Source organism: Nematolebias whitei, chromosome 7, assembly GCF_014905685.2.
Source record: "Nematolebias whitei isolate Nwh7 chromosome 7, NemWhi1, whole genome shotgun sequence".
Lineage (NCBI taxonomy): Eukaryota > Metazoa > Chordata > Actinopteri > Cyprinodontiformes > Rivulidae > Nematolebias > Nematolebias whitei.
The window spans coordinates 10850570-10871668 of record NC_056504.1 but is presented as its reverse complement, the minus strand read 5'-3'; the positions used below and the strand labels follow the sequence as shown (position 1 = coordinate 10871668).

Genomic DNA, 21099 nt, shown 5'->3' with positions numbered 1-21099 from the left:
GCGAAATTATGTACACATGGTCCCAGTTACATCCAACAATAAAATGTAAAAGAAAAACAATGATAACGTCTAAGATATGAACTAAGAAAAATATCAACTAAAAATACACTAAGCACTAATAACATAAACACATTACGTCGAACAGCAGCACGAACATGAGCATGAGTCCGTGTGAGCAGATGAGCAAGGAATGAACACATCAGCATGAAACAGATCAGCAGCAATATTGAAACAGTGATTATTCTGGTTAGAGATTCATGAGTCTAACAGCCTCAGGGTAGAAGATGTTCCTAAGTCTAGTGGTTCTACACTTAATGCTCCTTTATATATATATATATATATATATATATATATATATATATATATATATATATATACCTACAAAGCAAATGTCAATTTTGCCCTACTAAAGGTGCACTGTGATATTAGATTTTAAATTATAAGCACACCAAATGTTTGTCTCCTGCAAATAATAATATTTATGCATCATATGAAATGCTTTGTTATCATGTTGTTTGACCATTTCAGCCTCTCCACACAGTCAACAGTAAGAAGTCCGTGCTCGCAGCTGATTTTTCATCATGATTTGAAGTTTCTGTCAGCATGGGGGTTTTGCTGCTGTGGGTCATTTCAGATTCATGTGGCAGCACCTGCAAACCTCCTGCTGTCCAGAGAAATGGAGTAATTGCTGTTTATTGAACACTTTGATTACATTGCAATCCCCATTTACCAAGGCACTGTCATTTAATCACTTTAGCTTGTAATTAGATTTTATCTATTAATCTGTGAATGAGCCTCTCTGATAGTGGCGTTGTTTGAACACCGCACCAGTTGCATCTATTCAATATCCAGAATATGAGCTTCTTCCCAGAAGGAAAAAACAATTTCTACTGTCAAGAGTTTTTTCTTGAAGAATTCCCCCATCTTTCTCTGCTCGGACAAACTTCTTCAACCAGTACTTAATAAACTGATGAATGTCCAAATGATCTTTTATTTTAACTACAGTCAAGATTATGGTTGGAAAAGTTCAGGGCAAACACAAATAAGGGCCTGTTTACAGGACGCATATTTTGAGTGAAACGGCAGCTTTTCTGCTGCGGTTCAGCCAACAGCCCCCGCTCTTTGTATCCAGAGGTTTATGAACCCAGGTCTCAGAGTGGAGATTTTTGGGGGAACTCGCTGTGGAGGTGTGAAAAGCACAGAAGCTGCATATACACAGGCATATATTTCACACATGTGAGTGGCGCTGGACTATAACATACTAAATGTGCTAAATAATAACAGTAACAATAGTAAACAGTGTTTCTGTTAGTGGAGGGAGATGTAATGAAGCTTTCTGAGCTAAATGAAGCTATCATGTAATTCAAGTTATGTGACTTAAACTTTGTTGATGATGTGAAACGTATTGCATGTCATTAAAGTTGAAAACGAGGGAGTGGTGGTGCAGACGTTAGAGAAGGTGGACCTGTGATCAGAAGATCGCTGGATCAACTCCCGGTACCGACAACATCAAAATGTGGGTGGGATTGGTGAAGCAACCACGCCTGTCTCCATTCTCATTTGCCCCACTCTGGGCCCTTGAGCAAGGCCCTGAACCCTCACCATCTGCACCCCGGGCACCCTAGTTAGCAGCTCTCTGCTCCACACAGAGGGCTGTGGTAGCTCAGTGGTCTGTGGTTGTGTCAGGAAGAACATCTGGTGTAAAAATATTTGTCAAGTCTTTGTGTGACTCAGTTCGCTGTGTGACCCCTGAAGAAGGGAGAAGCCAAAAGAAGAAGAATTAATGTTGAAAATGAAGACATCATGTTTAATTTTTATTTATTTATTCAACACCACAAACTGTATGTTACACAAACACTGATCGTTAAACTGAACATACTATTAAAACCATGTTAACCAAACTGTAAACTACATTATGAACTGTACTCTTCCTCTCTGTTGTCATCCTGGTTAGTGATGCCATGTTGTTTACCTGGCTTGTTCAGGCTGTTACTTTTTTGCTAAATGTAGCCTAAAATATTGAATGGATTGGAAAAATGAACTGAGAGGAATTTTAAGTAAATTGTTGATGCAACATCTTTCTCTTTGATGTCCTTCTTCACCGCCAAGGTGTATGCTCTTTCCTCTTTCCTTTGCTCCAGCATCAACGTGTGGCATGGAGGCTGCACAGCTGCAGAAAGAAAAGCTCTGCAGAGAGTGGTGAAGGCTGCACAGAAGCCTGTTGGAGTCAGTCTCCCCACCATCACAGACATCTACACCTCCAGATGCAGGAAGAGGGCCACCTGCATCATGAAAGACCCCACTCACCCAGCACACACACTTTTTGCCCCACTCCCCTCGGGAAGGAGGTTAAGGATCATTAAGTATAGAACCACTAGACTGAGGAACAGCTTCTACCCTGAGGCTGTTAGACTCATGAATCTCTAACCAGAATAATCACTGTGAAAAACCATATCATGTTGCTGCTGATCTGTTTCATGTTGCTGCTGATCTGTTTCAATGTTGATGTGTTCATGCGTGCTCATCTGCTCACACAGACTCATGTTCATGTTTGTGCTGATGTTCGACGTAATGTTTTTTATGCTATTAGTGCTTAGTGTATTTTTAGTTGATGTTTTTCTTAGTTCATATCTTAGATGTTATCATAGTTTTTCTTATACATTTTATTGTTGGATGTAACTGGGACCCCGTGTACATAATTTCGCTCCACCACATGTACCACATGAGGTGCGAATGACAATAAAGAATCTCTGACGCTCTCTCTGACTCTCTTTCGGAACCAGTCCCTCTGGTGGGAGGATAGCTTCTCCTCACAGGAAAAATAAAAATAAAAACTCAGATGGTTGTTGTGTAAATGGACTGTACTTATATAGCACCTTTCTATCTTATCGAAATACTCAAAGCACTTTACAACACAATCTGTGCCTCGTGTACCCATTCATACATCACTCTACTAGATTTCTTCAAAGCTAATAGAACAAATCATTCTAAAGAGACTAATCAGTACTTTATCACATTCATACACCGACGAGACACACATCGAAGTCAATGAGGGGTTCAGTGTTTTGCCCAGGGACACTTCAGCATGTGACTGCTGGTGAATTCGAACCCCCAACTCTTGCATTGGAAGACGACTGCTCTAACCACTCAGCCACAGGCGCCCCAAACAACACAGGCAAACATTATCAAGAAAGTGGATCTACCTGCTGTAGCATTGCTCGACGGCAACTGGTTCCCCTCCAGTTGCATGTAAACACTGAATGCAGTCATGTAAACGAGGATTTTTTTTTCCTCCAAGCAACAGCCGAAAAACTGCGTTTCCTCCAGTCGTGTCTGTGTAAATGGGGCCTTAATCTGTGGTGCAGAGTGTTGTTTGCAGGTAACGTGAAAATGAAACCCATCTCTATTCAGATGACATCAACAAGATCACAGATATGTTTTAACGCAGGGAGTACTAAAGGAGTGCAAATCGTCCGCTGCATTGCTTGACTAACATTTAAACGTAAATCTTGCACGGTTAGTGCTCAGAATGTGTTGTTAGACTTCCAGCTGCTATTGCACCAACACTTGTCCAAATACCTGTTAAAGAGAGCTTTTTGTGTATTCCAAGGTTGATTAACTGTGAGAGTCACCTTAAATTTGGTTGACTCCAAAGGTCAGTCAGTTGCATATCTAGATCTAATTATTATTTTCTGAAAAATTCCTTAAAATTTGTCTTCTATATCATGAGGTGTTTTGTTAACAGACAGAGAAGGCTAGCTCCAACTGGTAAAGCCCAAGATTTAAACAAATATCTTGCAGGATCTGTCAGTGTCTAGAGAACAGTTGGAAGTGAGTCTCAGCTACTTTCACAGAAAATATTAGCTCATTAATTACGCAACTGACTGAGTTATTGCCACTTTTGTGTTTGCAAAGTTCTATTAGCTGTGGCAGCCATATTGAATTAAATTGACCCCAAAAGGCAAACAGTTGTTGAAGTAGATCTATTAATTACTTCCAGTGATTTTCAATACAATCTGTCTACTAGTTCATGAAATATTTTGCTAACAGACAAACAAAGTTGACTCCAAAGTTTACTGCCAAAGTTTAAAGCAAAAATTAGGAGGAAAAAGTAGCACTTGAAGTACCTAGTAGGAATGAGTATCAGATACTGCCTCACCAGAGTTTGGTTCAATAATTTTAACGATGATGACTGAGTTGTGGACATTTATGTCTTTCAACTCAATTCAGTTAATTTATATAGTGACAAGTCACAACAGAAGTCATCTCAGGGCACTGAACAGAAAACATTCACAGACATAAAAAGTCATTTGTTGTATATCGGCCATCTTTAATCAGGGTCATTTCTAAAAGTAACCAGTTGTACATGTTTATCGAGTGATTACTTTCAAAGAAGTTTATTAAAAACTGGATGCTCGTTCATGAGATTTTTTGCTAAAAGACAGATAAAGATAATGGATGGATGAACTGGGTCTAGATCCCTGTTAGACTGTTTCCACATGCAGGACAAGATTCCTGTAGCACCTTCAGTGGCGCCATCATCCACACCGTGCAGGCTTGAAATCCTCTCTAATGCTGCGGAACGCTGTCAAATAACAGAAGAAGAGACAAATAAAAGTACAGCTGCAATCTTAGTGATCAATTTCACTTTTTTTTTTCCAATTTCTTCCCCTTCAGCCACAGTACGGCCTGTGAAATTGGGCCTAGCTGCTGTTGAGTCAAAGAAAAAGTCTTCCCGGTGCTGCTGTTATTTGATGAAAGCTCTGGTTTCAGATAATCCCCTTTCTGATACTGGCTTTTTTCTGAAACAATGAAATTGATCACCTGATATCTCCACTTTCTACTTTCTCCCGCATCTTGTTTTGAGGCAGAAAGCTGAAACGAGATTTATTATTATTTTAACTATTATCGGGTGCATTTACAATTTTTCAGGCTACAGAACAGAAAGGCTAAGCAATCAAACTGGAGAAGATTGTTCAGCCAGAGATAGAAATAGATGACATTCTCTTTGGCTGCTCACCCTTACAGCCAAAGAAAAATGCTGCAAATTTATCCCAAACTTTGTATATTTGTCACCATTAACTTCTTGGTGAGGAGCAACAAGGAGGCACGGTCCAGTGGTAAAATGCTTTATTTTTCGAAATTTAATCATATTTGTGAATCTGGTTTGACTTGTAGCCTGAAAATAAACAAAATGTTTATTTAGTTGACAAATTTTCATCCATTAAATTGCAGAACAAAAGAAATTGAGGAAGCGAGGCAAGAACATGAGGGATAGGAGGTAGGAGGTGTAATTGTATCCTAGATGTGTTGTTTTGTCAGAGGTGGGGATATGGCTGTGGGGGAATGCCTGCAGATGTTGCGAGGGATGGACTCCCCCGTCCTTTCACTCAGAAGGAGTAACTACAGACCATAGGAGGCCGCTGTAAATAAAAAACCAGGGGGTTCTCCTCCATGTTCAATAAAATCTCTTCTTGCTTTTGTCTCGTGACTTTTTCTTTTGTAGCACCGCCTGAAGAGCTGAGGAGCAGATGTTCTGCGATCGCCTAAAAGCACCTTCACTTCCAAACAATCCTTTGTGAAAACAGCTCAAACTGTTGACAGAGTTGGTCGTTAATGGGATAACTCCAGATTAACTGACACTGGTGTCACTGCCCCTTTTAAAATAGAGAAAAGTTCCTTATTAAGGTTTAACATTGACTTTTAGCTCATGAAGTCCCTAAGTGACATCTACTGAACATCCTCATTCAGTCATGTGACTAGTGAGCAGTGTTGCCAGGTGTACGATAATCCTACATTTTTCACCTGGCAACACTGCTAGTGAGGGACTCTGGGTACTGATGACATCATTTACAAAGTCTTGGTGCACCGGAGCAGCTAATGTGACCACTAAGCTAATTTTAGAAACTTTATTTTCTTTTACCAAAGGTGAGTTTCCACTGTTTCAATGATGAATAATATGTCATAGCTCACATATAACCTGGTTTGATAGCATTTCTAAAACAATTTGATAAAGGATAGGCTTGTCAAATATTGTTGTGACATATATGTCACATCGGGCAATAAACTCTAAATTGTACAAAAAAATTTCCATGTGCCATATTTGACGGACTCTTTTTTTAAGAAGTACTCGTTAAACGAAAACAAGCAATGTTGTGATCATCATACGTGTGAAGAAGTTGCAAACAAAAATAAAACTCTGTGTTAAAAACAAAACAACTGTTTAGACAATCTATTTCCAAATGCGGAACAAATTTACTAAATATGCCCAATGTGATCTATATGTCACATTTCAGATCTGTGCCAGTAGGTGGAGGTTTAAAAAAAAAAAAACATATAATATAAACGTGTTACATATAAGTCAGTTGTTAGAACTTACAACCCCCATCATTTTCATGAAAGTAGAAATGGGTCTGGGTTCTTATGGGTTACGAAGATTCTTCAGATTACATGTGCACACTTTGTTTTAGAAACAGAGCAGTAAAGGAAACTATCTTAAAAGGTGGTTTAATTATCCTTCAATCATTGGTTGTCTGTTTAACCCTAAACCTCTCAGTCTACGACCTTAGCTGTTTTTTCCAAGCAATCTTTTTATTCGTCGTCTAATTTACTACGAATAATTGCAATGGTGGCGTTTTAGGAATTTTCCACTTTGTTTACAACTAAATATTGCTTTGGGGCTCCTAAAACTTTGTTTCAGTGTAAACATACGGCTGAAAAAATATATAGAAAAATGCATTTTACCAAAAACAATACAGCATCTAACAGCAGTATCACTGACCAGCGTACTGATTGTTCAGCCAAGCGGTTCTTTGCTTGCTTTAAGTAAAAATGTTAGCTCAATCATTTTAAAAATAAAAAAAGCTCTTTGATTTATTTGGAACATCACAAATAAACATGACCAATCAACAACTGTTATCAACAGCCTAAATTAATACCCTTTTAATAATCTGAACATATATAATTGACTGATTGCTGTAATTAGGCATAACTCATACCACTGACTTTTTCTTTGTAACCAGTAGCATACTGGAGATTATTCTGTTGAGCTTAGACAGAAGGAGCCAAATACAGGTGAGCAGGAAGCAAGCAGCTTGTGGAAAACAAACAGACAAAAAACTGCTTTATTTACCCAAACACAAGTTCAGGAAGTTCAAATTAAAATGCCAACTAAACGCTATAGCAAGAAAAAATATCTGACTGAAGAACTCGCTCAGCGATCACATGTACAGAGAGAGAAAATGAATGAATGGTAGAAACAGAGAGAGAAAATGAATGAATGGTAGAACCATGTGCTAATGTGATGCACGTGGAATTGTTTAAATGAGGTCCCACCATGTTGGCGGACAACCTTTGACTTTTCTCTGTTCTTCTGTTTTCTGTTCTGGCCCCCTGTGTCCGCTCCAAGTGGATTTCAAAATACAATATCTCCACTGTTGGTCTCAACAGGTTTCACTGCAGCTTTTGCGTTTGAGCTCATGTCAGGTCTAAGCAGAGGTCGAATCAACGTGCTCAAACCAGTCGAATGTGTCCACAGGACAGAAAATCAGATGCCCCAAATGAAACTATTGGACCTGCCAGTTTGAATCACCGCAGGTTCAAATCAACTTGACGAACGTGGGTCATTGAAGGATTCTGCCCCATAATGTTAAATAAGTTTTAAAAAATGAGGAAGACTCATTAAAATTTATTTTAAATTCCACTTCAAATTGTCAAAGAAGGGCAGCACGGTGACGCAGTCGGTAGAGCTGCTGCCTCTCAGCAAGCAGGTCACCCCGGTTCAAGTCCTGGCTGGGGGCCTTTTTTGGGTACAGTTTGTATGTTCTCTCCGTGCATGCGTGGGTTTTCTCCGGGTACTCCTGTTTCCTCACACAAACCAAAAACCTGCATGTTAGGCTGATTGGTAACTCTAATTGTCCCTAGGTGTTAGTGAGAGAGTGAATGGTTGTTTGTCTTGTTTGTCTCTACGTGTCCCTGTGATGGACTGGAGACCTGTCCAGGGTGTCCCCCACCTCTCGCACAGTGACTGCTGGATATGGGCACCATGACCCCGCGACTTGAAAAGGAAGAAGCGGGTAAAGATAATGGATGGATGGATTGTCATAATAGTTGAAAAATGCACAGAACATAATAATACATTGCACGCTCAGTAAATAAGTAATTTACTTTATTTATTAGGAGGAACTACTTTGTGGGGCGAATGATTTTTGTCCCAACGGACTGACCTCCACTGGATGTGGGTGTGTATTTTTCAAGCAAGAGCAGTTTAGAAGCTGAATTTTAAACAAAGTCCTGAGTTCAAAATCAGATTTATTTCAGGTCCAGGCCTCCCTTGCAAAAGAGATCTGTGATCTCAATGGGATTTGTCTGATTAAATAAAGGTTAATTAAAAAATTACATAAAAATCAACTTTAAGTTACAAAACAAAGGTATTTATATTAGCTTAACTCATGATGGTAAAATGACTGTAAAGAAAAATGTAAGAGCTCTTGTTTGACTGCCTTCATGTCAGCATGTGTACACACGGCCTTACCCCCAGAGGCAGCTTGGACCCGTCACGCATCCTCAACATCTGGATAATGAACAGATGAGAAAAACAAGCCAAAAACTGTCAGTGGTAAAAAAAAAAAAAAAAAATCAAACTGCGTGTTGAGGAAAAATGTTGAACTTTAAATATTAAGCAACTCCTGTTAGTCGCCTTTTATTTCTACAAGCTGTCAAATATCCATGCTGAGCTGCTTCGTGCATTAGCAGGTGATGAATAAATAAATAAATGAATGTGCGACCGTACTTTGTGTGCCCTTCAGTTTGTGGAAGCAAACATAAAGTTTGCCGCCTCCCACTGCGAGGTTTGGCTCATTTGTTCCACTTGTCCGCCTGATGGATTTGCTTTTTATAAAGTTTGTCTTTTTTTTAGCCTCCTGCTAATTACTTATGGGGGAAAACTCACTGACACACACACATTCCCTACATTTAATACAATTTGACCAGCCTCTGTTTTTTTTTAATCTCTCTTAATCGTCCTCTTCTTCACAGATTTGTGCGTACGCAGGGTCTGTGCCGCTCCACAGTCAGAGTAGCCCCGAGGTTTTGGACACCCGGCAGGAAGGGGCCTCTGGTAGGAGTATCAGATTATGGCGCTCCTCCTGGTGTGTGCTGCCATTCACCCATGTGTGAAAACTCTGTCTGTCATCAGGAGTGAGGCAGTGACACGGGGAGATCTATCAGCAAATCCCACTGTATGGAGAAAATACTGAGGACCTGGCAGAAAAGGCTGGGATGGGCTTCCCCCCCACTTCTCACCCACTTTCCTTTACATTATTTCAGGCCCCAGGAGAGTATTCTCCATCATGTCAATGTGATGTAGCACACAGAGGCAATCATGCAGCCTTTCTGGCCTCAGGGCTGCCTGCTCAGTAGAGAAAATGCAACTTTAGCACTTAATCATCTTGCCCATACCTGCTGCACCGGCCTGTGAGAAGTTTTCCTGCACAATACGAGCCCCGATCCCAGATGGTGGCCAAGTGTCGGTGTGTCCCTCCCGCGGTTACGGGAGCTTTTGCGCTGCCATTCCTTCCTTCTCCCATTTGAAGATCAGCGAGCGTGCTGTCTCAGACCTGAGCTCACACGCCAATCCAATCCATGCTGGAAAAAAAAAAAAGTAACGCCCCCGGTTGGGTGCAGTGTTACATCCTGACACCTGCTGAAACATTTAGATTCATGAATCCCATCCCTTCCCTGAGAGGTACTCTGCAATCAGAGTCATTCTAGTGTGATCAATGCTGCACCGCTGAGGAAATCCACACGTGCCACAGAGAAATGATGAGGAGGCTTCATTGATATTCACCGACTTACATACCAGACTTTACTGGTACATGTTCCAAAGCTGGGAAGTTTTAATCTGATGGAGCTCGAATGTAACGCAGAACGATAAGAAAAGGCATTATGTTTGTGTGTGCATGCATGGCAATGAGTTGGGAGGTGTGTGCTATCAAGTGATTGATCGGCCAATCGTGTGGCTCCAAGGGAAGACACAGGAAGAGGTCAAACAAGACTGTTCCAAATAGACCTGTCCGGACCAGCCTCAGGGAGCCTCACTGGTTGGACAAGGGCAATACCTCCTGTTTGATTGATTGATTTATTTTAAGTGCCTGGACAAACACATACATTATTCACTGGTTTCACTGGCTGATAAATGTCGAGCCCCGTCACGAGTAGTGGCATATCCACCAGCGCTTATCTCTTTTAATCTCGTAACCTGAGGCCAAGTCGGTGAGTTAGTGAGTGATAGTCCTGCCCAAACTGCAGGGTGAAGCTTCACTGGAAGATTTATCCAAACGCTATCTGTTGGATAAAGAAGCTGGTTTAGTTTTTTTTTTTTTTCTTCTGGCTTATTTTAAAGATGCACAAGTGTCTTCATGAAGACTAAAGATCTGTTTGATGTTTAAAAGACGAGTTTGTAAAACTTGCATGTTGACTAGTTTGTTTCTCTTCTACTGTGTGTGTTCTGACCCACAGTATATGAAATAAAGACGTGTCTGTTGTTTTATTAAAATAAAAATCATGAACCATAGAACAGATTTTAATAAAAATTCTCTTAGGACGTGCATCTACAACTAATTATCTTTTGATGTCAGCCAAGTTCAACTTGGCCCCACAGCCAGTCAGCGTTAGCAAACACAAACATAAAAGGACCTAAGTGAGTTTGATAATGTAATAAAATTTAGTTTGAGTCAACCCCGTGATATACACTGAGCACTGCCTGGATGCACTGGATGTTTTTATAGCTTTGCCAATAGTGGAGTCAACTTTGTCTGTTAGCAAAATATTTTATGAACCACTCGATGGATTTTGATGAAATCTTTAGAAAGTAATGATTAGATGATACATTTGTGAGGACAACTTAATAAAAGATGGCCATTCAAACAAGTGTATTCTTTCTTGTGCTTTTAAGGTGAGTAATCCTTTTTATTGTTAGTGTTATTTCTCCTTGGTAGTTTTCTGAACATAACTGTTTATACCATTAACATAAATATCCAAACATACATTATCTTTAAAAACTCATTTTGAGATACCACCGCAGGTTTCAGGTTTATGTTAGGTGTGGGGTTTTGGTTGTCTTCTCTTCTCTTTAATTGTTTTCATGCACCTGCCTGTGTCCACTTCATGTTCAGCTCCTGCCACACCTGTCTCTGTGTCCAATCACCCCAGCTGTTTGTCATCATGTCTCGTTAGGTTCTGTATTTATTCAGCGTTCTTGTGTCCTGTCATTTGTCTGTGCATTGTGCTGTGAAGGACGCCATGTTCTGTGTCTGCTCGTCTCGTCACCTCTGTAGATGTAAGTTCTGCTGCCCCGTCAGCATTTTGTTTCTGTTCCTGTAAAACAAATAAATAATTATTTTACATCCGAGTCTCCTGCCTCTGCCTGCATGTGGGTTCAACAACAATAATAGCAGAAACATGTCACTAGGTTTGTTTCCACATCCTGAAATAAACCATAAAATAAAAAATTTATAAATAACTATATATATATATATATATATATTATAAATAAAAAGTGGATCCATCATGGGAAGTCCCCTGCAGTCCCACCTGAAGACCTCATCAAGACTGGGAGTTATGGAAGCCCAGATTTCCTTGATGCTTGTTGTCAGCTCTTCTTTGGTGTTGGGTCTGGTGCTCCTCATTCTCCTCTTGAGAATACACCATAGATTCTCAGTGGGGTTTAGGTCTGGCGAGTTGGCTGGCCAGTCAAAGCACTGTGGCATGGGCATCAAACCAGGTTTTGGTGCTTCTGGCAGCATGGGCAGGGGCCAGGTCCTGCTGGAAGACGAAATCTGTATCTCCATACAGATCCTCAGCGGAAGGAATCATGAAGTCCTCTAAAACATACTGGTAGACTGTTGCGGTGACCTTGGATTTAAGAAAGCAGAGTTTACCAACACCTGCACTGGACATTGCACCCCAAATCATGACTGACTGTGGATATTTAACACTGGACTTCAAGCAGTATGGGCTCTGTTCCTCACCCTTCTTCTTCCAAACCCTTGGACCTTGATTTTTAAATGAAAAGCACACTTTACTTTCATCAGAAAAGAGGACAGAGGAACCCGACAGTTGTAGCCCATCTCCTGGATGCGTCTGAATGTGGTGGTTTTTGAAGCTGTGACTCCCGCCTCATTCCACTCTTTCTGGATCTCTGCCAGATTATGAAATCTTCTCTGTTTGATAATCCGCTGAAGCCCACGGTCATCTCTTTTGCTGCTGCATCTTCTCCTGCCACATTTTGCCCTTCCACTAAACTTTCCATTGATATGCTTGGACACAGCACTCTGTGAACAGCCAGCCTCCTTAGCTATGAACTTTTGTGGCTTACCCATCCTATGGAGGTCATCAATGATGGTCTTCTGGCCAGTTGTTATGTCTGCAGTCTTCCCCATATTGAACCAAACTTCATGCCCTGCTACGTTTGGGCTGATTTTTCCACAGTATTCAATTTTTTTGAAATCCTGTTTTTGTGGGTTTCATGAGCTGGAAGCACCAATTATGTAAAAATAAACAAATAAATACTTGAAATTGTTTGAATGGTGGGCCCTGAATCTACCATCTGCTAAATATTAACTTTTGAATGGAATTATAGAAGTTAAACAACTTTTCCATGATATTCAAATTTTTGGAAAGGGTCTGTAGGTTTAAATATATGTTTTTATAGGTGATAATATGCATCACGGATTGCTGAAACCTGCAAAAAAAAAAAAAAAAAGAAAGAAAATAGCAAATAAAGTATTTCATTTTAGAGCTTGTGTTGCTTAAACACAGTATAACACCAGTTTTAATTTAGGCTTTTAAACGCAGGAATGTAGGTTTATTTAAAAAGGCTAATGCATTGTAAATCAAATTACAATATTTAAAAAAAGAGTTGTAACCTTGAAGTCAAACACACAATAAATCATTAAAAACAAGCTTTAAAGACATTTGAATTGCATTCACAATAAAGTCTCCAAAGTGTCTCAGAACGTTCTCGTGGGTCCGCAGCTTGAGTTGCAGAGGCACAGCAAACTTGTCACTTCTGAACATGTCCAAAACATTAGTCCATCACTTTTTCTTTCAGAATAGTCTGAGTCACTGTGGACATCTCAAACCCATCTCAGTTTGGTTGAAGGCTTCTCCGTCTACAGCCATGAACACGTAGGTTTAACAACCACGATGATTAATTATTCACAAACTGCTGCAAATCTGCCTGTCCTCCTATCAGAAGTGTGCTTTAAACAGGGGGTGGTGGTATGATGTGGGTGGAGTTGGGACACAAAATAATGTTCACAGCCTAGATTGCAGTTCTGCAATCTGTGCACGCAAAAATAACTGTTTTTTTATTTTATTGGCTTCTCAATATACAGTCACACAGCTCCTTGTTGCTTGATTGCAAACAGAATTCTGTGAGACGGCTACAGAAACTTTACCCATTTTTCTCATAAATTTGAGGCCCCAACAAATCTCTACGACTTCAGGGTTTTCTTCTGAAGATCACGCGTTTATCCTCTTCACTCGCTTCCATCCTCAGCTTCATCATAATCACAAGGCAGCGTTTTGAAAGGAGCAGAATCCCAGAGCACAGCTCCACCACCGACCTTTGTTTTCTCCCCTCCACACAGAAACTGGATGTCTGCCACGGAGCTTTCCAAGAATACTAATGAGGGTGGTTAGCGAGTCAAAGTTACTGACCCGAGGTGCTGAGATGTTTTTAGGGTGGAGTGCTGCGAAAAAAGACACTGGAAATGTGAGTTCATCACCACCGACCTTCTCTATGCACAGGCCGCTCTGGTTCCATCAAAGAAAAGAAAGAAAAGTTTTGTCATTATATTTCACTAAATGAAAACCTGTCAGACGTGTGTTCTCTGAAGTTACACGTTCAGTCCAGAAGATCCCTGCGCAAGAAGGATGAACCTAGGAAGGAGGATTTAAACGTCTTCTCCCCTCCGCTCCGTTGCTCTTCCAATCATCTCGTTCTTCTTCTTCTCTCGTGTTCTTTCAGTCATTTTGAAACTGATTATGTTTCTCTGAGCCCAGAATCGTGGGTCTACAAGCTTCATTCTTATTCGGTCCCTTCTCGTGCTCTCAGACTTTCTACAGGTGGGAAAGAAACTCAGAAGAAGAAAGAAAAAGGCATTGATTTCCTCTTGTGACCGTCGTGTCTTTAAATGAACAATGTTAGTTAGCTTTACCAGGCAATTACTTTATCAGGAGTCGTGTGGGGGGTGCTATCACCTGAGCCTTCATTAATACCATGGGGTGGTAATTGACACCCCCCTCCCTCCCATGCAGATCATTTCTCTTTGCCACTGATTTATATTCTGCGTGACAATCTGTTTCAGTGTTTCTGTTCTCTTTAATTTCCCCTTCAGGGGAGCGTTTACAGTGAACGCTGGCCTTCAGTCGGCGCTCTGCCACTCAGTGTTTGGGTTTTGCTTTGTGCCACAACATAAGAAAGCTTTATTTTCAGTTTTGCATTTAATATGAAAGCAGTTTATGTACACCAATTGCTTTAGGAGGAAATAAACGACAGAATAGGAACGTAAATGTAATGGTTTTATGGATGAATAGGCCCAAATGACATCATAATGGCTCGTGATGCTCAAGTGTAAAAACCAAAGCACTGTTTCATTTAGAGCATCAACTCAGTTATTAGATCTCTTTGAACAGTCCCAGTTTCTCATAAATCTCATCTCGTGTTCGTGGCTTCAAGCCTTTCCCTCGTTTGTGCTTTCAAACAACAGTAAATTTACAAAAATAAATAAATGAATAAAAACAAGCATTCTGATTGGCTGAAATTGAACAATTACTGAGGAAAAATGCTTGCAACAAGCTGCTATTTGGAAAAACCATCAAATCCAACAATGGTGGGATTTTTTTAAGGGTAGAGCAACATTGCCATCTACTGTTGATCAACAGAACTGCAGCCAGACATAGAGCTGATGGGTTCAACAAAAAACCTGTGGAAAAAGGTCCAAAGAATGAAGCTTTTAAAGAATGAAAGAAGAGTAAATTATCCACATGCCTCCCATCTCTGTGTCACTGTTCCAGTCAGACATTGGTGACATTCTTCTCTGCCAGCATGGCCTTGATGGGAAACCTCCACCCTCACTGAGACTGAGTCTCCAGGTTGGCCTTCAGGTGTTGGACTTGCACAGGATGCTGCTCTGATGCCGCCATGTCAGTGTGACAGTTGACGGATTTGCAACATTGTGATCACGTTAGAGTCTTCGTGCAGGTGAAGCGCACAGAGGATCAGCAGCACCAAAGGTCTGAGCCTTGTGAACTTTGCTTTGGATGCAAACCATAAAACATGTCTCCACTGGTGCAGTTTGCCACATTTACATGAGCTAATACACATTTAGAGGAACAGTGCCCCCATATTTATGAAATAACTGGCAGGAAAATCTACTGGATCTTTACTGCCTCCTGAGAGAGGCAGGCGTGTTTTGTTTGTCCTGAGAAAGACGTGAGGAAGTTTAGGGATGTGCTGCACTGCTGCCTGCAGATAGATCAGGGACAGGGCTGAAATTAAAAATGTCTGTAATTTTTCAGGATCTTCCTTGAAAGGAGGAGTTTTTTGAAGCGTTTGGGATGAAAATGAACATTTTTATGGGAAATATGAGAATTGATGGGAGTTTACTGTAAATTATGGGAGGCTTTAAACACATCCAGACAAAAATATAAACTTTCTGTTTGTCATTGGAGCATATTACTTTAATCTTCTATTCCAGGGATGAGTATCAAACATTATGGGATCTGCAAATAAATTGTGTGGCAAAATGTGTTGGCGCAGAATATCAAACCTTCTGATTAAAGGACAAATGATAAACAGAAATGAATATTTTTAGGGTGATTGTTGAAAACAGTTAAAGGTAAGTCATAGTTTATATCCAGGCTGTTAGACTAAAGGAGAAGGTATAATTAGAAGAAAAGCCCACAGTGAACTCCTCCACATGACTAACTTCTTTCTTTACCATCATTTCACGCAGAACGTCACATCTCAACGCCGTCTTTGAATTCTTATCCCACCTTCAGAGTGTTTCTCAGGAGCTTCAGCAAATCGCGGCACTAATTAATAGAAACGATGCACCGATTTCAACTTCCTCCTTCTCTTTGCTTTGTAATATTCAAGCATTTATGAGGAGTGCATGAGAAAATGGAAACACAATCAAAAACAAATGAACTCACGCCAAAACACAAAGCCCTGTCAAGACACCGTCGTGCTACTTGTGCAGAATTAAAACAGAGATAGCTGAATCTGTGTGCAGATTTCAAACAGTCACCAAATGTTTAATCTTAGTTTTCCACATCACTTTGTCTATTTTTTTTTTTTTTTCTCAGCTTTGACTACCTCTGCTGGTCTCTCTCCATCCTTTTGCTCTTCAGCTCTAACAGCCCCTGACAGGTGGAGATGAAATAGAAAATTTGATTTCAAACACCTACAGAAAGGAGGGCTGACCTTTGATCAGCGCGCTGTTTGATGTTGTGACATGAAATTTGCATCATGGGAGCCCGGGCAGCGGATGGTATGCTGCAAAAGGAGTAAGAGCGGAGCCGTGACAGCGAGCTGCGAAGGTCAAGGGCCTATTAGAAAGGAACAAGCCCTTTAATCTCACACCAGGACCCTGAGCAGCATTTGATGTTCAATACACAGAGACAGAATAGAAAACTGAGCCTGAGAGCAGAGCGGCGACTGCAGGAGTCTTCATTAAGTATTAACCCACGAGTGAACAGGAGAGCTGGAGCATTAAGGAGTTATGACCAGAAGTGATGCAGAGCTGGAGCTGCTCAAACAAGATTACACCCAGAAATATGCCTTCTTGAGGACATCAGGTGATTTGACGTCACAGTAAGCTATCTGTGAGAGCTTTTCAGAACTTCGTGCCAGAAATGAAATGACCTGCGCTGAGGTGTCAGGAGGACCACATGTTGTTCATCGATCTGAGGCCCGGTGGACCAGTAAGGCTCTTAAACTGTTTAATTATTCAAAGTGGCATGCCATTTTTCATGCTCCCATCTATTTCACCCCGCCAAAAACCAACCTGTCACTCCTGCTGTCCACGTTTCAAGACGACATCGACTTGCAGCCTCATTAGATCCAGAGTCGGGAGAGGAGAGGAGAGGTGAGGAGAGGAAAGGAGATGAGAAGTGAGGAAAGGAGAGGCGAGGGGAGGAGAGAAGAGGAGAGGAGAGGTGAATAGAGGAGAGGTGAGGAGAGTGGAAGAGAGGTGAGGTGAATAGAGGAGAGGTGAGGAGAGTGGAAGAGAGGTGAGGTGAGGAGAGAAGAGGAGAGGAGAGGTGAGGAGAAGAAATGAAAGGTGATGAGAGGAGAGATGAGGAAAGACAGGAGATAAAATGAGAGGAGATGTGAGGACAGGAGATGAGAGAGGCAAGGAGAAGAAATGAAGGGTGATGAGAGCAGATGAGAAAAGAGGAAAGGACAGGAGAAAAATGAGAGGTGAGGTGAAGAGAGAAAAGGAGAGGTGAGGTAATTAGAAGTGATGTGAGGAGAGGAGAGGAAAGAAGATGAGAGACGAGGTGAAGTGATGAGACGAGAGGAGAGGAAAAGAGATGAGAGGAAAAATAAGATGAGGTGAGGAGATGAGAGGAGAGGAGAGAGAGGAGAAAAAAGGAAAGGAGATAAGAGGAAAGGTGAGGAGAGGGAGGAAAGGAGATGAGACGAGAGGAAGGAGAGGTGAGGAGATGAGAGGAGAGGTCTGCAACACCTGACAATTTATTCCTCTTTTTGAAACAATGATTTAATATTTTCTCCTTTTTAATAAACCAGTCAATGTTTTTCAAGTTGGGTAATGTCAAAAGTTTATGAACAGTCAATATCTTACCTGCTGCACATGACTCTTTGAATGACTTCAGTTTGGTGGTGTAGTGGTTCTAGGAGCAGGGTGAAGGTCAGAGGTGCTGCTGTCTTCAACCAGCTCTGGTCTCATAAAGTCCTCTCAGTGTTCAGAGAGCTGTCAGTGTTGCGTCATACTGTTAGATCACTCATCCCTGAACATGACTGACAGCAACGTAAACCTGTTATGAAGTGTTTCATTTCAAAGGAGTGCTTGAGTAGTTTGAAGTGATGGCTTGTGTAAAGGTTTTGAACAACAATATCTAACCTGTTGTAGATAGTTCTCTGAGTGACCTTTGAATGGAAAGAATTTAACAGTATCTATGATTTAACTTAATGTTGCCATCAAGTTCACATTCCACAGTTATTCTGGCTAAAATGCTTATGACATTTTTGCTGGAAGGGCCCCAGGCTCTTTGGAAGCGCTACTGCTAGCTGCTACTATTTTTCCTGCAAATATTCACAATGTAAATTACTCCACAATGTGAAAGTGGCTGCAGTGTAAAGGTTTATAAAATAACATTTACATGAACCAATGTACATTTTGATGTTGGAGCTGTTTTAAGATGGCAGTGAGCCACTTTGGTCTTAACTGCATACAGACTAGCCATTAGCTCATCCGTCCTGTTAGATTCAAACTCGTTCAAAAAGCAGCTTACTGTGTAAAACAGGGGTTCTCAACCTTTTTGGTTTCAGGGACCCCCTCATAACCCTCATGTTCATTAAATAATTTTCTTCAGTTTGTCGCTTTAATGCAATGGAAATATTTTTGTAACATAAATCCTTTAGGCCTGTTTTTTAATAGTGTTAATACAATTTTTATATTTTTAAACATGGGGGGGGGGGGGGGTGTATTTTTCATTCAAGACATAATTAACTTTTTTATTATTATTTCAACTTCCAAAAAATACAGTTTTGAGAAAATTAACAGCATCAGAAAACACTTTAAAACTGTATTTATTCACATAATGAACATAATGAATGTGTTTCCACTTCAAATTATTACAGAAAACTGTTTCCATAAAACTGAACAGAATCACAACAGCAGGAGTCAAACCAAGTAGCAGGACTGGGCAGACCAGCAGGGGGCAGTGGGTCTGGGGGTCCTCCCCCAGAAAATTTTGAATAAAGTAAATGTGATTTCCTGCATTTTTGGTGTATTTTAATGGGTGGTTAAACATCTATGTGCTTGTAAAATTCAATTCAATTGAATTCAGTTTATTTATATAGCTCCAAATCAAAACAAAGTTGTCTCAGGGCACATTACAGGAACATTCACATCCATAGAAAAGCCAATTAAAGTTCTCTATCTAAGGAAGCCAAGGAAAATAAAAAATAAACATTATTTATTTATTTATTTGTTTGTTTATTTTTGTGACTGCAGCGAGAGCTGCCACGGGCTCCGAGCTACTGCAGCTAGCCGTTGCTAACTGTGGACCTCAGGCCTCATCTCAGACCCTAGGTCTGCCTCCAGCTCACGCTGCCCCCCACAGCTCGGACCTCCCCCAGAAGCAGCAACTCACACTATCAATAAATTAAGGAAATGTGAATTAAGTTTTATCAGTTGTATTAACTCAAGGCAGGAGAAAGTTACAGTTTACAGCATTGGCCTGTCCGATACACGACGTGGTATCCTGGACCTGAAGAGCCGGATGTCACATGGCATTACTGCTGGTTTTTGTTACGTTTTTTAGCCATCTTATTTGTAAAAAAAAATAAAAATCTGTATGTCTTTTTATAACTGTCTATTGTTGTCGCTGTTGTCCATTGTTGTCATCATTCTTTGTTGAAATCAGGTCTCTCTTGTAAATGAGTCCTCGAGGCTCAATGGGATTAAACCAGTCTAAATAAAGGTTGAATGAAAATTACAAATTTATAGGGCCTAGACTCCTCCTTCGCAGAGGGGAGCACAACCTATCACGTGGATAAGGAGCCGGATTAAGTGTGATCTCATTAGATCTTATGTGGCGTGATGTGTCAGGAAAAATGATGCGGTGCAGAAAAAAGCCTTTCTACATGATGCAGCGAGCCAATAACAAATAAATAAAACTCTATTCCTCGACGAATATTGAATCCCTTGGAGACTCTTTTTAGAGTTGCTGGCCCCATTTAAACCAGTCAGAAACGGGTCATAATTTCTTTATAATGTGTCTCTGAGAAGATCAAAAAACCCAGGGTCAGCCTATATAAAATACTAACAGCGGACCCTAAGCACTGGCTCGCAGACCTCTGGGGGTCCGGGAACCCTAGTTTGAAAAGCACTGGTGTAAAAGATGTTAATTGTTCACCACAATAATCAACATTGGTGAGCTGATGTATACATCCATTTTCTTTAGCTGCATTGTCCTCTTGGAATCATGGAGAGCCATGTCTTTCTCCAACGGTCACTGTGTGAGAGGCAGGGGACACCCTGGACAGGTCCCAGGTCCAACACAGGGACACATAGAGACAAACAGCCTTTTACTCTCGCTCAGACGTAGGGACAATTAGCCTAACATGCACGATTTTGGTCTGTGGGAGGAAACTCAAGTACCCGGAGAAGAGAACAAGTAAACTCCAGAAAAGCCGGGAGGCGAACCTGCGACCTTCCTGTTGTGATGTGACAGCTCCAGCAGCTGCACCACCATGCTGCCTGAGGACAAAAACACCGTTTGTTTGACAAACTGTTCCATTTTTGGATTCACACCAGCAGATTATTCTTATTCTACAGCAGCCCCTCCTGTCATGAGTTTGTTGCATCAAATACTTCTCTGATAATCATCATCCACTTATAATGAACATACTTTTCACTCATGCACAGAGCAGACATATCTGATGCATTAACCACTACAGAGCCTTTCTCTTACCATGGCATTTGCATAAATGTCTGTAAGCAAGTAAGTACAGGTAGATGTGAAAACTGGCCCCATCCAGAAAACATGACCTCGCTCCCTGTCTGTACTTCATACCCAGATGTGTGTGTGTGTTAGCAGAGGAGTATGGGGTGCAGGGGGGGGGGGGGGGGGGGGGCTTCTCAGGTCAGGCAAATTTAAAGACTCAGGAGTTCGCCAGCTTGATCAATAACTTTGTTCTGTGTAATTATCTCATCATTGCTCTCATTAATTACACTTTCAAGGCTCATTTCCAGGACCTGGCCACAGATGCCCGTTCTGCGATGCATCCAGAGAGGTGATGGTGACCGAGTGGTGGCGGAGGAGGGGGGGGGGGGGGGG

The 21099-nt window shown here is 41.0% G+C and overlaps 1 protein-coding gene across 1 annotated transcript in view; it reads right to left on the bottom strand.

The window, feature by feature from the left end:
* Positions 1–21099, bottom strand: part of kbtbd8 (kelch repeat and BTB (POZ) domain containing 8) — a 37773-nt gene that overhangs the window by 15962 nt on the left and 712 nt on the right. Inside the window, exon 2 of the mRNA XM_037679115.1 lies at positions 20466–20519. Coding sequence (XP_037535043.1) covers positions 20466–20519 — 54 coding nt within the window. The remainder of the gene's footprint in view (positions 1–20465; positions 20520–21099) is intronic.